Source organism: Anomalospiza imberbis, chromosome 4 (assembly GCF_031753505.1).
Source record: "Anomalospiza imberbis isolate Cuckoo-Finch-1a 21T00152 chromosome 4, ASM3175350v1, whole genome shotgun sequence".
NCBI classification, from domain to species: Eukaryota; Metazoa; Chordata; class Aves; order Passeriformes; family Viduidae; genus Anomalospiza; species Anomalospiza imberbis.
The window spans coordinates 72491379-72508731 of NC_089684.1; the positions used below are offsets into that span (position 1 = coordinate 72491379).

Here is a 17353-nt window from a genome sequence, read left to right on the forward strand (position 1 = left end):
TGGGACAACCAGGAGCCCAGCTGAGAAAATCCCAGCACGGGCTGGCACTTGGGCTCATGCCAGGACTGGCAGGCCAGGAACAGAGATGTTGTCACTCCAGTGGGACTCGATGGCAGGAGCAGCCTGAAAAGCAGGGAAGAGCTAGCCCTGCTGGTGTCCCAGCTGGTGGCTGTGCCCAGGGATGGGACAAGGCCCACCCTGGCACGGTCAGAGACAAGCAGGGGGATGGCACGGAGGGGACAGCTTTTGGACCAGGAGAGACACCAGGGATGGAAAAGAGCTCTGAGTCACCAGGATGGTGCTGGCATGGGAGCACGGGCAGTTGCTTCATCCCAAAACACTTTGTTTTGGGATCTGAGGCTTTTCTCTAGCGCAGGATGGGCAGGTGGGAAGAGGGAAGGAGGGAAGATTCATGGAGCTGTAAAACAGCGTGGAACATTTATGAGTGGGGACAGCAAGAGCAGGAGTCAGGACGTGGTCACCTCAGCTGGATTTGTCTGCTCACACTCCACAGCACCCAGGCTTTGTGTCCTCCCAGCTGCCTCCCAATAAACCACGCTCGTGGGCACCCAGTGACCTGAGCTGCCCGGACACCACAAGGCAGGGGACAAGGTGACACTGGCAGTGCTGCTGATCCCCTGCCCTGGGCACAAGAGCCCAAAGTTAAACCAGCACGAGCCCTGAGCTGACTCTGCAAGACTGCAGAGCACCAGGAGCTGCTGCACAGGCTCCATGGGAGCAGCTGCTCCTGGCAGCCCCTCCTGGGCACAGGGAGCTCAGGAGAAACACCCTTTGCAGGGGATCCTTCCCACTTCCAGCTGGGAGAGGCAGCATGGCAGGTGAACACACAGAAGCAGCACCCAGAGGCTGGGGAATGCCTGTTCTCCAAAGGGACACCAACCCCAGGGCAGGAGCATCAGTGCCAGGGCAGGGACATCAGTGCCAGGGCAGGGACACCAACCTCAGGGCAGGGGCACCAAACCCAGGGCAGGGGCACCAGGGCTCCACACAGCCTAAAGCAGCAGCTACTCCCGCTCTGGGAATAGGTCACACGTGGATTGCTCATCCATCACATCAACCCGTGCTCAGGAGTGAGTCAAACATGAAAGAGGGGAAAAGGGAATGAATCCCGAGCCCAGCAGCAGGCTCCACTGCTTTATCCTCGGTGGACTGGTCCAGGAAGAGACCCCCTGGAAATGCAGAGCTGGGGAGGAGCCCTCAGGATGCTGCTCCAGGGATGGAGTTCCCACAGCCAACACTGGGCTGGGAAGCCAAACCCCACGTCCCAGGCAGGCTTCTGGTGGAGCAGGAGAATTCCAGGGTAGGTCTGAGCACACCTCAGTCAGGCACAGGCTCTGACAGGCCCCAGACAGAGAGGGGCACAGCAGTGGCTCAAAGGCCATTTCCACCTGGCACTGGAGAGGATGCTAGCTTTTCCTCCACCATCGAGCAGATTCCTCCAGGAACCAGGAAGAGCGTTTCCCAAAAGGAGGGGAGCAGAGCCCACCCTTCTCCTGCTCAGCAGGCAGCCAGGAAAGGCTGAGCCAGGCTCTGGAGGGACAGGAGGGAGGGAGGGAGTCACCCGGGAGGCTCCTGAGCACAGCTGAGCTCAGCACAGCACAGCACAGCACCAGCTGCCCCAGCAGGACTCAGGGCTCTGCCCAGCTGCTGCAGGCTTTCTGCAGCTGGAGGCACTCAGGGCCCTGGAAAATCCACGTGAAACAGCGAGAAGCCTGCAGCTTTTTGGCGTGTAAGATGGTGGAGGGTGATGGGGCAGCGCCCTCAGCCACCGACACACCAGACCCAATGTGCCAGATTAGCCCAGCTGGGAGCAGACCGCTCAAATGTCTTAAAAACCAAGAAAAGCAGAGTTGTCCGGCAGGAGAGCAAGGCAAGGGCCTTAAACTCCTTAAACCAGCAATGGCAGCTGGGTGAAAATGGGCTTAGCTGGGCAGGTAGGAGCAAAATTACACCCTGTGGAGCACCTGGGGCCTCTGCCCCGGTCTCCCAGCTCGGGGCAAACGCTTGCCTGGGGTCAGCTGGTCACCAAAGGCGTTATCCCATCCTGGCCACAATGGGTGCCATCCCATCCTGGCCACCACAGATGCCATCCCAGCCCTGGCTGTGCCCCGTGCCCCCACAGCAGAGCATCCTGACCCAGTTTTTGGCAGCACCAGCCCCTCCTCCCCTGCAGCATTTCGACACTCCAGGGCGTTTCCTGCCTCAGAGCTGTGTTTTCAGCCGCAACCATCCCAGCTCAGGGCACCCCAGGAGCTCCCTGGTGCTCCTGGCCACCTCACAGACCCTCACCCGCCTCGCTGGGCACTCTGCCCACTGGGAAATGGGCTCTTTGCCCTTGGATGCAGACCTCCCATCCCAAATCCAGCCCACAGCAGCAGTTTCCTCCCCGCCCCACTGCAAGGTCTCTCCCTCTCCTCGGCCTAAGCACAGCCGAGCCAAGGACAGAGCTGCAGGGACTTGGCCTGGGCTCAGCTACCCAGGGAGCAGGGTGGGCTCCAGCCTGGGTGTGACAATCTCCCCTGGCACAAGGAGCCCAGGCCAGGCTGGGAATGAAAACGAGCACCAGGTCGCAGGGAGATGGCACAGCCCCGAGCCTGCAGGCTGCCACAGCCCCACTGCACTGCTAATGATGTCCTGATCTTCATTCAATGAGGCAGGGACACAGCACAGGCACAGCCTGGGCTGACAGAGGTCCAGCGGGGCTGGGGGAGGAGATGAGAGCGGGTCCATGCCAGGGGGAACACGAGGACAGTGCCAGGGAAGCATTTGCCACAGCAAGGAGGGGACGGGATGGGTCCCACCAGTCCAGCAAGGGACAAGTGCCTGGTGTGGGGCTCAGTGAGGGAGCCGTGGCAGGGATTTGGGAGCATCCTTGGCTCTGAGAGAGCTTCTCACCCCTGCAAGGTCCCACACACTGAGCAGGTGGGCAGCATGGGCCCCTTTGGACAGCCTCTGGGTGAGCCCTCTCCTCCTCCCAGCCTCCCTGCCCATGTGTGCTGGGGCTCACACCTCCTTCTCTGCTCTTCTCTTCCCAAACCCAAGGAATTCCCTGTCCCTTTCCCCGGAGGAGCTCCTCCATCACCACACGGAGCAGAGGAGCCCTGGTGGCCTCAAGGACTTTGGCTGGCAAAGCTTGGCAGCCCAAGGACAGGTCCTTTGCTGGTGGAGAGGGAGGAGAGTCCCAGCCCTGGCAGCCCCCCCGAGCCCTCCCAGCAGCAGGTGTCCCACAGCTGGGCAGGAAGAGGAACCACAAGAGGGAAGTGCAGCACGGAAGGGCTTTGGGGAAGTCCGAGCTGAGCTAATTCTGCAGAGGGAACTCCCCCAGCCGAGTTCCCTGTCGGGAGCGAGTGCAAGTCACTGCAGGAAAAGCAGAGGCAGGAATGCTGAATCCCTCACACCCAGAGCCCAGCCCTGCAAACCCTGGGCTTTAAGCCCTGGCAGCTCTGTGCTTGCACCTTCAACCCTTCCCCTGTCCATGGGAGATCCTTGGGACAGAAGGCAAATGGAAATGGCTCTTCAAAGGAACGGCAGCTAAGGGCTAGCTTTAGCCAGCCCAGGAAACCTTGAACCTTAGCTGCTTCCTCCCGCCATCAGCATCAGCCTCACCCTCACCCTGCACATCAAGGGCGTGTGGGGTTCCCAGGCAGGGAGATCCAAGGTCCAGCCCTGCAGGTGTCCCCAGGCACCTCCTGTCCCCCCTCAGTGGCCCCTGCCATGCTGCTCACCCAGGGGATGCCACTCCTGGGCCAAGGGAAAGGTCTCCAAGTCCACTGGAGAGGGACTGGGGACAAGAGCTGGAGGGACACGGACAGGACACAGGGAATGGATCCCACCTGCAGAGGGCAGGGACAGGTGGGATACTGGGAATTGGGAATTGTTCCCTGGGAGGGTGGGAAGGGGCTGGGCTGGAATTCCCAGAGCATTCCCAGCTGGGGCTGCCCCTGGATCCCTGGCAGTGTCCCAGGCCAGGTTGGACACTGGGCTGGGAGCAGCCTGGGGCAGTGGGAGGTGTCCCTGCCACGGCAGGGGTGCCACTGGGTGACTTTTACAATCCTTCCAACCCAAAGCACTCCGGGATTCTCTGATTCCATGCAAAGCCAGCCTGGTGTCTCGGAGGGAACCCTGTTTCTCTGGATGCCCTCCCAGCTTTCCCAGGTGCCAGCTGATGGGCTGGGTGTGCAGGGGACAGTCCCTGGCTCGCTGCCACCCCACAGGATGAGCCCCACGGGGGACTCCAAGGGCATTTCCTGGATGTTGGGAAGCAGAAGCAACTGCAACTGCCTGGTGAGTTCCCAAAAAATCCCTCTTTTCCTGGGCTGGATCCTGGCTTTGCAGACTGAGCACAGGACAGGGAAGTGTAGGATCAGGTCAGGGGAGGGAGGTGAGGAGCAGGAGGTCCTGCCCAGGGCTCTCTGCATGCACAAAGGCTCCATGCAAAGGGGGAAATGATGCTCGGAGCTTGCTTTGCCTGCCAAGCCTGATCCCCGGAGCTGCCTGAGCGTGGGACAAACCCTGGGATGCCCAAAAAGGCCATGAGAGCTCCCAGGCTGCTCTTGTGCAACTCCAGGAGTCGATTTTCCCCTGGCAAAGCACTGAAATGACCCAGGCTGAGCAGCACGAGGCAGCTCGGAAACACCCCCGGCCTCCCCTTCCCGGGGAAGAGTCCAAGTTTGACGGAACATTTTCCACCCAGCCCAAAACAAGGATAACAATTATCACTGGTGAAGTTTCTGTGCAATAAAAACCTGCAGGGAAATGAGAGCAAGGTCAGCACACTGACAAGGGATCCTCTGCTGGAGCAGGCTCCCACTCCAGCTGGCAGCAGGGCGAGGACGGGATCCCAAAGCAGGCGAGGGGCAGAGGCTCAGCCCCACTGCCCCCTTATCTCCCCCTCAGCCCCACAGCCCCCTTATCTCCCCAGCACAGGCCTGGCTCAGCAGGGCCAGCCCCGAGGGTGGGAGCCTCTGCTTGTTTTGCTCTTTCTAATCTGGGACTCAAAGTTTCCTCCTGACCAAAGTTGTTTCCAGACGTCGGAGCCGGCTGGAAGCTCCCAGAGAGCCAGAACCCCCTGAGCTCCCCCTGATCCTTCTCCCACCTGGCTGGACAAGCTCCAGCTCCTGGGATTCTCCTCCAAAAACCAGTGTGGCCCCTCCAGGCTGCAGAGGTGCCACCCACCCGCAGGGCACAGGGTGAGAGCTTCCCTCGTGTTTTCCATGCTCATTTCCATGCTCGGGGCCACGGGTGAAAATCCAGTTTTAAAAGCTCCTGTGATCCTGACTGCCACGAGGGGAAGTGAATTTTTGTTATGCAAGCAAAGCTACAGGAAGGGAGGGAGACAGACAGCAAATGAGAGAATCATGGAATGGGGTTGGGCTGGAAGGGACCTCGAAGCTCATCCCATTCCATCCCTCCCACTGTCCCAGGCTGCTCCCAGCCCCAATGTCCAGCTTGGCCTTGGGCACTCCAGGGATCCAGGGGCAGCCACAGCAAATCTGGGAATTCCAGCCCAGCCCCTCCCCACCCTCCCAGCCAGGAATTCCTTGCCAAGATCCCAGCCCAATCTCCCCTTTCCCAGTGGGAGCCATTCCCTGGGTCCTGTCCCTCTGTCCCTTGTCCCCAGTCCCTTTCCTGCTCTCCTGGAGCCCCTCCAGGCCCTGGAGGGTCTCCCTAAGGCTCCTCCAAGCCTGGGGGATGTCCAGCCTGGCAGCCCGGACGGCCCTGGCTGCAGGAGCGCTGTCACGCGGTGACACAGGCTGGACATTGCTCCCGTGGGATTAGCGGCCCCTGACGAGACCTCTGAGACGCCAAGAGCCGGGAGCAGCGCTTGGCGGGGCTCCTGCTCTGCACGGCTCCACCAGCACCCCTCTCCCGAGGGCACGGCTCTCCCCACACCATGGGGCCGTTCCACACGCCGCGTCCCTCCCGAGGCCCCGCACCGGGGCTGTGTTCCACCAGGCCCCGGGGACCCCGGCCCAGCTCCCGGCACGGCCCGGCCCGGCCCGGCGGCGTTTCGCGTGCTAAAGCCGGACAAACGCCGGGGCAGCTGCCAGCCCGCGTCCCCGCGGCTCCCATCCCTGCTCCCGGCCCTGCCGGGGCTGCGGAGCCGCGTTTCTCCACGCAAGAGCTGTCCCAAGGCCTCCTGCCGCCGGGCCGGGCGGCAGGCGGGGCAGGCTGCTCTGGCAGCCCGCAGCTTCGGGCAGCAGGCCAGCAGAACTCCGGGCCCGGGGGCCAGGGAGCGGGGCACGCTCCCGGGGGCACGGCCGGCTCCGCGTGGAACAAAGCCCCCGGAACGCCTGCCCTAAAGGAATTCCGGGCGCATTCCTGCACTTCTGTGCTTGGCAAAGGCTCGGGAACATTCTGAGGGGTGTGATCCCTCCTGGGGAAGGAGGCGGCTCGGCAATTCCCTGGATCTGGACCCCCAAACCGGGGACCCTCCGTCACAAAGCAGGTGACAACGCGGGGGCCGCAAAGCCGCCGCAGCCGTCAGGGGACAAAGCACGAGGTGCAGCTGTGGCTTCCCAGGAGAGACGGAGCCCTGCCGGGATGCAGAGGGACCTCGGGCCGTGCCGTGCCCGGGGCGGCGGATGGATGCTCCGCTGCCTCGTCCAGCACCGCTCCCTTCCAGGGGGATGCAGGGCCCCCTGCCCACAGCCCCCTCCTGGCAGCCGGGCTGTCCCACCCCTCCGGGCATGTCCTTCCCGGAGCACCCCCAGGCCCTGCGATGCCCCGAGTCCCGCAGCGTCCTCCCGGGGTCACACGGCCAGCCCAGCCTCGGGACCCCTCCCCGTGCCACCCTTCCTGCGGCAGGCACGGCCCGCGGACGGTGCGGGAGCCCCCGGAAAGCCCGGCCGGGGACGCCCGGACCCGCCACACCCCAATCCCCGTGGCACGTCCCTAGGGTGGCCATGGTGATGCCCTTCGTCCTCCAGCAGCCGTCCTGGGGACACAGGGACCCCGCGGTGCCCACCCTGGGGCACACAGCGACCCACTGACAGCCACGCCAGGGCACTGGGGTGTGTGTGTGCCCACCCTGGGGCACACAGCGACCCACTGACAGCCACGCCAGGGCACTGGGGGGGTTCATGTGCCCACCCTGGGGCACACAGCGACCCACTGACAGCCACGCCAGGGCACTGGGGGGTGCGTGTGCCCACCCTGGGGCACACAGCGACCCACTGACAGCCACGCCAGGGCACTGGGGGGGTTCATGTGCCCACCCTGGGGCACACAGCGACCCACTGACAGCCACGCCAGGGCACTGGGGTGTGCGTGTGCCCACCCTGGGGCACACAGCGACCCACTGACAGCCACGCCAGGGCACTGGGGTGTGCGTGTGCCCACCCTGGGGCACACAGCGACCCACTGACAGCCACGCCAGGGCACTGGGGTGTGCGTGTGCCCACCCTGGGGCACACAGCGACCCACTGACAGCCACGCCAGGGCACTGGGGTGTGCGTGTGCCCACCCTGGGGTACACAGCGACCCACTGACAGCCACGCCAGGGCACTGGGGTGTGCGTGTGCCCACCCTGGGGCACACAGCGACCCACTGACAGCCACGCCAGGGCACTGGGGTGTGCGTGTGCCCACCCTGGGGCACACAGCGACCCACTGACAGCCACGCCAGGGCACTGGGGTGTGCGTGTGCCCACCCTGGGGCACACAGCGACCCCGCTGCCCCTCCAGGGGTACCCAGGGACGCCGTGACACCCCCCTGGGACACGCGAGGACGCCAGGACACCAACCCCCGGGCACAGGGAGGGTCCATGGGCCCACCCTGGGCCCCCGTGCTGCTCATCCAGGGCCGCCCGGTGCAGCCCCAGCCCCAGCCCCAGCCCCGGCCCCGGCCGGGCCGCTCCCGTGCCCCGCACTCACCGCTCGTCGGGCTCGCGGCCGCGCTGCCGGGCGGGCTCCAGGGGCACCAGGGCCTGGCCCAGGAACCGGTCCATGCCCACGAGCGCCCGGTGCATCACGGTGAGCACCAGCCCCGGGCAGGCCCCGGGCTCGGGGGGCAGCTCGAAGGCACATTCCTCCCTCCACTCGGGACTGCCGCCGCTCTTCTCGGCCACCGAGGTGCTGTACTTCTCGCGGCCCAGCTGGATCACGGTGTACGCGTCGCTGCCGCCCGCTTTGCCTTTGCCGCCGCCGCCGCCGCCGCCCTTGCAGCGCAGCCCGCGGGCCCGCACCACCGTCACCTGGACGTGCGTGGGCAGCCAGGCCGGGCAGCCCTCGGCGGGCAGCGCGGCCGCCCGCAGCAGCGCCATGGCCGGGCCGGGAGGAGCGGCCGGGCCGGGCCGGGCCGGGCCCCGCTCCGGAGCCGCCGCTGCCGCAGCGCGAGCGACACCGGCCGGGCCGGCCCCGCCCGCCACGGCGCTGGCCACGCCCCCGCGCCGCTATGACCACGCCCCCGCGCCGCTATGACCACGCCCCCGCGCCGCTATGACCACGCCCACAGCGCGCTCTGCCGCCGCCCCGCCCGGCTTTAGCCCCGCCCCAACCGGCCCCGCCGCGCGCCGGCCCCGCCCCCGCCCCTTAGCCACGCCCCACGAGCGGCCCCGCCGCGCCCCACCCGCCTTGACTCCGCCCCCGCCCCGCTCCGGCCCCGCCCCCGGCCCCGCCCCGCCGGGCGGTGGGAGGGGGCGGGGCTCGGGGCGCGCGCCGGGGGCGGGGCGGGGGCGGGGCCGAGGTTACGCCCAGCCCCGGAGCGGCCACACCCCCGAGGTGACACCCCTGCGGTGACACACCTGAGGTGACACACCTGCGGTGACACCCCTGAGGTGACACACCCCTGAGGTGACACACCTGCGGTGACACACCTGAGGTGACACACCCCTGCGGTGACACCCCTGCGGTGACACACCTGAGGTGACACACCCCTGCGGTGACACCCCTGCGGTGACACACCTGAGGTGACACCGGGGCGGACACACCCCTGCGGTGACACCCCTGCGGTGACATCCCTGCGGTGACACACCTGCGGTGACACACCTGAGGTGACACACCTGCGGTGACACACCCCTGCGGTGACACCCCTGCGGTGACACCCCTGCGGTGACACCCCTGCGGTGACACCCCTGAGGTGACACCAGGGCGGACACACCCCTGCGGTGACACCCCTGCGGTGACATCCCTGCGGTGACACACCTGCGGTGACACACCTGAGGTGACACCCCTGCGGTGACATCCCTGCGGTGACACCCCTGCGGTGACACCCCTGCGGTGACATCCCTGCGGTGACACCCCTGCGGTGACACCCCTGCGGTGACATCCCTGCGGTGACACACCCCTGCGGTGACAGCCGGGACACTCACATCGCCACGGCCCGGGACACCCCCGGCACCGCATCCCCGGCGTGTCTGCCTGACTGTCCCTCAGAGCCACAGGAGTGCGAGCACAGGTGTGTCCCTGCCCAGGTGTGTCCCTGCCCAGGTGTGTCTGTGCTCAGGTGTGTCCTTGCCCAGGTGTGTCCCTGCCCAGGTGTGTCCCTGCCCAGGTGTGTCTGTGCTCAGGTGTGTCCTTGCCCAGGTGTGTCCCTGCCCAGGTGTGTCCGTGCCCAGTGTATCCATGCCCAGGTGTGTCCCTGCCCAGGTGTATCCATGCCCAGGTGTGCCCATGCCCAGGTGTGTCTATGCCCAGGTGTGCCCATGCCCAGGTGTATCCATGCCCAGGTGTGCCCATGCCCAGGTGTGCCCATGCCCAGTGTGCCCATGCCTAGGTGTGTCCATGCCCAGGTGTATCCATGCCCAGGTGTGTCCATGCCCAGGTGTGCCCATGCCCAGGTGTGTCCATGCCCAGGTGTATCCATGCCCAGGTGTGTCCATGCCCAGGTGTATCCATGCCCAGGTGTATCCATGCCCAGGTGTGTCCATGCCCAGGTGTGCCCATGCCCATTGTGCCCATGCCCAGGTGTGCCCATGCCCAGGTGTATCCATGCCCAGTGTGCCCATGCCCAGTGTGCCCATGCCCAGGTGTATCCATGCCCAGGTGTGTCCATGCCCAGGTGTGCCCATGCCCAGGTGTGTCCATGCCCAGGTGTGTCTGTGCTCAGGTGTATCCATGCCCGGGTGTGTCCATGCCCAGGTGTATCCATGCCCAGGTGTGCCCTTGCCAAGGTGTGTCTGTGCTCAGATGTATCCATTCCCAGGTGTGTCCATGCCCAGGTGTATCCATGCTCAGGTGTATCCATGCCCAGGTGTGCCCATGCCCAGGTGTGTCCATGCCCAGGCGTGCCCATGCCCAGTGTGCCCATGCCCAGGTGTATCCATGCCCAGGTGTATCCATGCCCAGGTGTGCCCATGCCCAGGTGTATCCATGCCCAGTGTGCCCATGCCCAGGTGTATCCATGCCCAGGTGTGCCCATGCCCAGGTGTATCCATGCCCAGGTGTATCCATGCCCAGTGTGCCCATGCCCAGGTGTATCCATGCCCAGTGTGCCCATGCCCAGGTGTATCCATGCCCAGGTGTATCCATGCCCAGGTGTGTCCATGCCCAGTGTGCCCATGCCCAGGTGTATCCATGCCCAGGTGTATCCCTGCCCAGGTGTGTCCATGCCCAGTGTGCCCATGCCCAGGTGTATCCATGCCAAGGTGTGTCCATGCCCAGGTGTGCCCATGCCCAGGTGTATCCATGCCCAGGTGTATCCATGCCCAGGTGTGCCCATGCCCAGGTGTGTCCATTCCCAGGTGTATCCATGCCCAGGTGTATCCATGCCCAGGTGTATCCATTCCCAGGTGTATCCATGCCCAGGTGTATCCATGCCCAGGTGTGCCCATGCCCAGTTGTGCCCATGCCCAGGTGTATCCATGCCCAGGTGTATCCATGCCCAGTGTGCCCATGCCCAGGTGTATCCATGCCCAGGTGTGCCCATGCCCAGGTGTATCCATGCCCTGGTGTGCCCATGCCAAGGTGTGCCCATGCCCAGGTGTGCCCATGCCCAGGTGTGCCCTGCCCACACCCCGCACCTGCGTGTGTCCCCCCGGCTCCCGAAGCCCCCCGGGCCGTTCTGCCGTGGCCAGGCCCCCACGGCAGCAGCTTCGCGGTGTCCCCACGGGGACCCCCGGTGGCACCGAGCCAGGCGCAGCCTTCCCCCCGCCCACCCCTCCCGCCTGGGGAGCGTTCCCAGGCCGGGCCCGGCGCGGCCGGGGCCCCCGTGCCAATGTCCCGTTAAACGCCGTTCATCGCCCTTAAACCCCCGCAGCTCCGGCCCCGCCGCCGTTCCGTGCCCGGAGCAAGGTCAGGCCCGGGCGGGCGGCGATCCCGCCGCGATAAGGGGCGGCCGGGGCAGCGGGGCCGTGCCGGCCCTGCCCTATCGCTGCCATCTGCCGCCGCCGCCACCGCTCCCGGCGCGCCCGTTCCGCTCCAGCGCGGGGACACGAGCGGGGACACCGGGAGGGGACACTGAGGGGGGCACCGAGAGGGGACACAGGGAGGGGACACTGAGCATTGAGAGGAGACGTTGAGAGGGGACACTGAGCAGGGACACTGAGCGGGGACACTGAGCGGGGACACTGAGCAGGGACACGAGCGGGGACACCGGGAGGGGACACTGAGGGGGGCACCGAGAGGGGACACAGGGAGGGGACACTGAGCATTGAGAGGAGACGTTGAGAGGGGACACTGAGCATTGAGAGGAGACGTTGAGAGGGGACACTGAGCAGGGACACTGAGCGGGGACACCAGGAGGGGACACTGAGCAGGGACACTGAGCAGGGACACTGAGCGGGGACACTGAGCGGGGACACCAGGAGGGGACATTGAGAGGGGCACCGAGAGGGGACACTGAGCGGGGACACAGAGAGGGGACACCCAGAGGGGACACAGAGAGGGGACATCCCGAAGGGACACTGAGCGAGGCCACTGAGTGGGGACACCAAGAGAGGACACCCAGCAGGCTCTGATGTCCATTCCAGCCCCACCATTCCGTGATTTCCTGTCCCTTTCCTTTCCTTTGGGGACACCCAGCAGGCCCTGAGATCCCTTCCAGCTCCACCATTCCATGATTTCGTGTCCCTTCCCTTGCCTTTGGGGACATCCAGCAGGCTCTGATGTCCATTCCAGCCCCACCATTCCATGATTTCGTGTCCCTTTCCTTTCCTTTGGGGACACCCAGCAGGCTCTGAGATCCCTTCCAGCCCCACCATTCCGTGATTTTGTGTCCCTTTCCTTTCCTTTGGGGACACCCAGCAGGCCGTGAGGTCCCTTCCAGCCCCACCATTCCGTGATTTTGTGTCCCTTTCCTTTTCATTTGGGGACACCAAGCAGGCCCTGAGGTCCCTTCCAGCCCCACCATTCCGTGATTTCATGTCCCTTTCCTTTCTTTTGGGGATGCCCAGCAGGCTCTGGGATCCCTTCTAGCTCCATCATTCCGTGATTCCCGTGTCCCCTTGCCTTTGGGGCTCCTGCTTGCCCCAAAGGCAGCTGACGGGGCTGAAGCTGCCGAGTGCAGGCAGAGCCACATTTCACCCCAAAAAGCCTCCAAGCAAAGGCAGGAACTGCAGAAACCCCTGGATTTTCTCTGCCGGGGCGTGCTGCCCCAGCCGTATTCAAATGTCCCATTAAAATATGCTTCACACGGGAATAAAAAACCGACAGGGGGATTTCTTATCACCCCGAGATGAACTAAAATCCAATTATCCCTCCGGTCCAGGGCCTGCTCCTGCTCCAGCGGCTGCCCCTTATCCCTCCTCAGCATCTGCTTTTGATTTTCCCTTCTTTTGATTGTTTTTCCCCATTTTTTATGCTCTGATTATCTCTACTCTCAGCATATCCCCTCCTCTCTGCCACTTCCCATCTTTTACCTCCACAACAGGGATTTTTTTCCATCTCCCTTCACCTTCCCTGCCCTGCTCCTATTTATTTATCTCCTATTTATTCATCTCTTTGATTTCACACTCACCTTTGCATTTGATGCATAAGGAGGGTTTTTAATTACCCCTAAATCAATTACTGTGTTTTTTATTCCACTCTGGAATCAAAGGGAACACAGGGATCCTTTGCAGCATCCTCAGCGAGCCTGGGCTGAGTAAAATTTTCCTTTAATTCTTGCTCCAACTTTAATTTTTTTTTTTGCTTCAAGTTTTCCTTCGCATTTAATTTTTGTTTTAACATCTTTTTTTTTTTTTTTGCTTTGGCTTTAATTTCTGCTGTAATTTTTTCCCCATCAATTTTAATTTCATTTTTTCCTTTCATTTCTCCTTCAACTTTAACTGGTCCTTCAATTTTTGATTAATTTAATTTTTTCTTCCTCCTCTTCCTCCTCCATGGAATCTGCCTCCCCCAGCTCACCCTGATGCTCCCCTAAAACACTGGATGTGGATTCCCAACAAACCCAGCTCCCATCCCGGGCAGAAGCTGGAAAAGAACACAAATACACGGGCTTTTTTTCTCTTTTTCCATGCTTTTGGTCCAAAATTTCACTCTCCATCCCAATGGAGATGGAGATATCCATCCCAAGCTCACCCCAGGAGCTTCCCAGCCTGGAGCTGCTCCTCCCTGGGGATGGGATTTTCATGGGAGAGAAGGAAAGTGCTGCAGGAACATTGGGAGCTGCACGATGATTGGGATTGGGATTGGGATTGGGATTGGGATTGGGATTGGGATTGGGATTGGGGATGCCAAACCAGGCTTTGCTTGGGAAGGCTGAGATCCTATTCCCAAGGCTGAGATCCTATTCCCAATGCTGGGATCACATTCCAGGGGCTGAGATCACATTCCCAAGGCTGGGATCCCATTCCCAAGGCTGGGAACACATTCCAGGGGCTGAGATCACATTCCCAGGGCTGGGATCCCATTCCCAGGGCCCTTTGGGTGTTTGGATCCATTTTGGGGTGCAGCCGAGAGCCGGGGTGGGGGCGATGGCAGCGCTGCAGGGAAGGGAAGGGCAGAAGGAAAAGCCAGAGCAGGGAGTGCAGCTCCTCGAAGGTGGGAGAGGCTGGAAATGACCCAAAAACCCCCCAGGCCTGGGCTGATCCCAAAGGAAAGGTGGGAATTGTGTCCCCGTGCCCCCCAGGTGAGAGCCCACCTGCAGAGCTGCCCCAGCCCTGGGGCCAGCAGCAGGAGGACGTGGAGCTGCTGGAGAGAGCCCAGAGGAGGCCCCGGAGCTGCTCCAGGGCTGGAGCCAGGCTGGGAGAGCTGGGAATGTTCCCCTGGAGAAGGGAAGGCTCCAGGCAGAGCTCAGAGCCCCTTGCAGGGCCTGGAGGGGCTCCAGGAGAGCTGGAGAGGGACTGGGGACAAGGGACAGAGGGACAGGACCCAGGGAATGGCTCCCACTGGGAAAGGGGAGATTGGGCTGGGATCTTGGCAAGGAATTCCTGGCTGGGAGGTGGGCAGGGGCTGGGCTGGAATTGCCAGATTTGCTGTGGCTGCCCCTGGATCCCTGGCAGTGTCCAAGGCCAGGTTGGACACTGGGGTTGGATCCAGCTGGGATCATGGGAGGTGTCCCTGCCATGGAACTGGATGATCCTTTCAGCCCCTTCCAACTCTAAATGTTCCACGGTTCCATGGCATCTCTTCCCCAGGGATGCCCATCCCTGCAAATATTCCCACCACCATCAAAACACCCCCCCAAAACCGGACACACGGACCGGGACTGACAGCAACACCCAAAGCTCCCCCAGCCCCAATTCCTTGGAATACAAAACTTGGTCAGATCCATTGGGAAGGGGCTGGCGGTGCAGAATCCCAGCTGGCAGCGCGGGATGCCCGGGAATGGAAGCAGGGAGCGGAGGGGAGCGGGGCTGTGGGGGAAGGGGCCTGAGCCAAGACAAATAAAGAGTTCAAATGGGAAACGATTAAAACTAAACTAAAGTCAAATAAATGGAAAGCGGGGGAGATAAGGCGCGGGCGCCCTCGCTGCCTATTTAACATTCATTGGATTGAATAATCAGGCCTCATTATCTCAAATTGCTGCATATTTGCCCTCAAAATGCTAATTTGAAAGTTGGCTGCGAGCGCCGTCTGCCTATTTTGACTAAAATATGATTTTGCTTTATTGTGCGGCGCTCGTAGCTCCAGGGGCATTTCCCCTGCGCCAAGCGTACCGGGAATGGGCAAGAGAAGGGGAGGAAAAAATCACCCAACATTTATCAAAAGCTGGCCGGGGAGGAGAGCGGGGCCCTGCTTTGCGTAGAAATGGCATTTTTAGGCCTCGCAGTGAAATTAAAGCGTTATCAGGCGCTTTTCGGGATGGACGCTTTATCGCTCATCTCGGGAAGGGAAATGGGAGAAATAATTTGCTTTTATTCTGATTGTTTGGCGGAGCGGGGAGGGCAGGAGGCTCCTCCCTCCCCTCTCCCTTCTCCTTGCCCCCCTGTCCCCTTCACCCGCCCTTCCAGGGGGCAAAATCGACGCTCTGGATTTATCCAGCGGATCCCACATGGAAAATTTGCTCCGTTTGATCTCAGGTCGGGATTCAGAGCATCAGTCTCTGGGTGTTATTACCCTTCCTAGAAGTCAATCAATGGATAACAAGGTGGGGAGAGCGGCCCCCCGTTCCCAGCGGGACCGGGGTGAGCCGGGGGCGCCGTTCCGGAGCGCCTCAATCCCGCGTTAGCGATGCCGGGATTCACTCCCGGCGCGGCGCCACGGCCGCAGCCCCCCAAAGGACACGTTTCTCATGCAAAGCCCCCCCGCGCTGTTTGCACAGCAAACTGCAATTGTGTGGGGGATTAAGGGGGCTCCCGGGAGGCCAAGGAGCCTTGTTGACAAAGCAGGGTGGAAATCCGGCGCCATCAATTCCGCGGGCGCCTCTGGATTTGGCAATGACACCGCGTGTGACTTTCCCGCTGGGCAGATGGAGGGGCGCTGACCTCCCACGTTTGGGGGGCAGATGGCGGGAGAAGGGGGCCCCGCCGAGGGGCTGGTGGCCCTGGGGATGCTGCAGCCCCCCGAGGCAGATCCAGGGGCAAGTCGGAGCAGTTTGTTCCTGCTGTCCCAAAATCAGCATGTGAAGGACAAATCTCCCCCTTCCCGTGGTCCCCCTTGCTGCTGTCCCTCGGGGTGGTGGGGACATGTCCCACATCGACACCCAAAGGCTCAGCCAGAGCTCGTGCGGATCAGTGGCACCAAAGCACGGAGAGGGGACAGCTCAGAACGCCCCTTTATCCATCGGGATAAAGCTCTGAGATAAACACCCTGGGAAAAACCTCCTGGCACCGGGGTGTGCCACCCCGGTGTGTCCCATCCCGCTGTCCATCCTGGTGTGTGCCAGCCCAGTTTGTCCCATCCTGATGTCCCACCCTGGCGTATCCCAGCCCACTGTGCCAGCCCAGGGTGTCCCACTCTGGTGTGTCCTGTTCTGGTGTGTCCCCTCCCACTGTCCCCATCCCACGGTCCCATTCTGCTGTCTCTATCGCTCAGTCCCATCCTGCTGTCTTTATTCCTCTGTCCCATTTCCCTGTGCCCACCCCCTGTCCCAATCCCTCTGTCTCTATCCCTCTGTCTCATTCCAGCTGTCCCAATCCCAATGTCCCCATCCCTCTGTCCCATTTCAGTGTCCCCATCCCGCTGTCCCCATCCCGCTGTCCCCATCCTGCTGTCCCATTTCCGTGTCCCCATCCCTCTGTCCCATTCCAGTGTCCCCATCCCGCTGTCCTATTCCACTGTCCCCATCCCTCTGTCCCATTCCAGTGTCCCCATCCTGCTGTCCCCATCCTGCTGTCCCCATCCCGCTGTCCCATTCCAGTGTCCCCATCCCGCTGTCCCATTTCAGTGTCCCCATCCCGCTGTCCCCATCCCGCTGTCCCATCCCGCTGTCCCCATCCCGCTGTCCCATTCCAGTGTCCCCATCCCGCTGTCCCATTTCAGTGTCCCCATCCCGCTGTCCCCATCCCGCTGTCCCCATCCCGCTGTCCCCTGCCGGTGCCGCCGGGGCCCAGAGCGGTCTGGGATCGCCCTCTGGCGGTCACTGCGGGAACGGCTCCGCGGGAGCCTCACCGGGACCAGACCGGGACCGGACTGGGACCTCACTGGGACCGGACTGGGACCAGACTGGGACCTGACCGGGACCTGACCGGGACCAGACCGGGACCTGACCGGGACCAGACCGGGACCGGACCGGGACCTGACCGGGACCTGACTGGGACCGGACCGGGACCTGACCGGGACCGGACCGGGACCTGGCCGGGACCGGACCGGGACCTGGCCGGGACCTGACCGGGACCGGACTGGGACCGGACCGGGACCTGACTGGGACCAGACCGGGACCTGACCGGGACCTGATCGGGACCTCACTGGGACCTGACCGGAACCTGACTGGGACCTCACTGGGACCCCACTGATATCCTGTTTTGGGACCCTGCCCTGCAGCCCCTCCCAGCCGGGATCCTCGGGGATCC

At 63.0% G+C, this 17353-nt stretch overlaps 1 protein-coding gene across 3 annotated transcripts in view; it reads right to left on the reverse strand.

The window, feature by feature from the left end:
- RAB11FIP5 (RAB11 family interacting protein 5) overlaps positions 1-8318 on the reverse strand; it is a 447460-nt gene extending 439142 nt beyond the window's left edge. For all 3 annotated transcript variants that reach the window (XM_068189174.1, XM_068189173.1, XM_068189172.1), the window contains exon 1: positions 7896-8318. In XM_068189174.1, the coding sequence (XP_068045275.1) occupies positions 7896-8284 (389 nt within the window). In that variant the 5' untranslated portion in view covers positions 8285-8318. The remainder of the gene's footprint in view (positions 1-7895) is intronic.
- Between the last annotated feature and the right edge of the window lie 9035 nt (positions 8319-17353).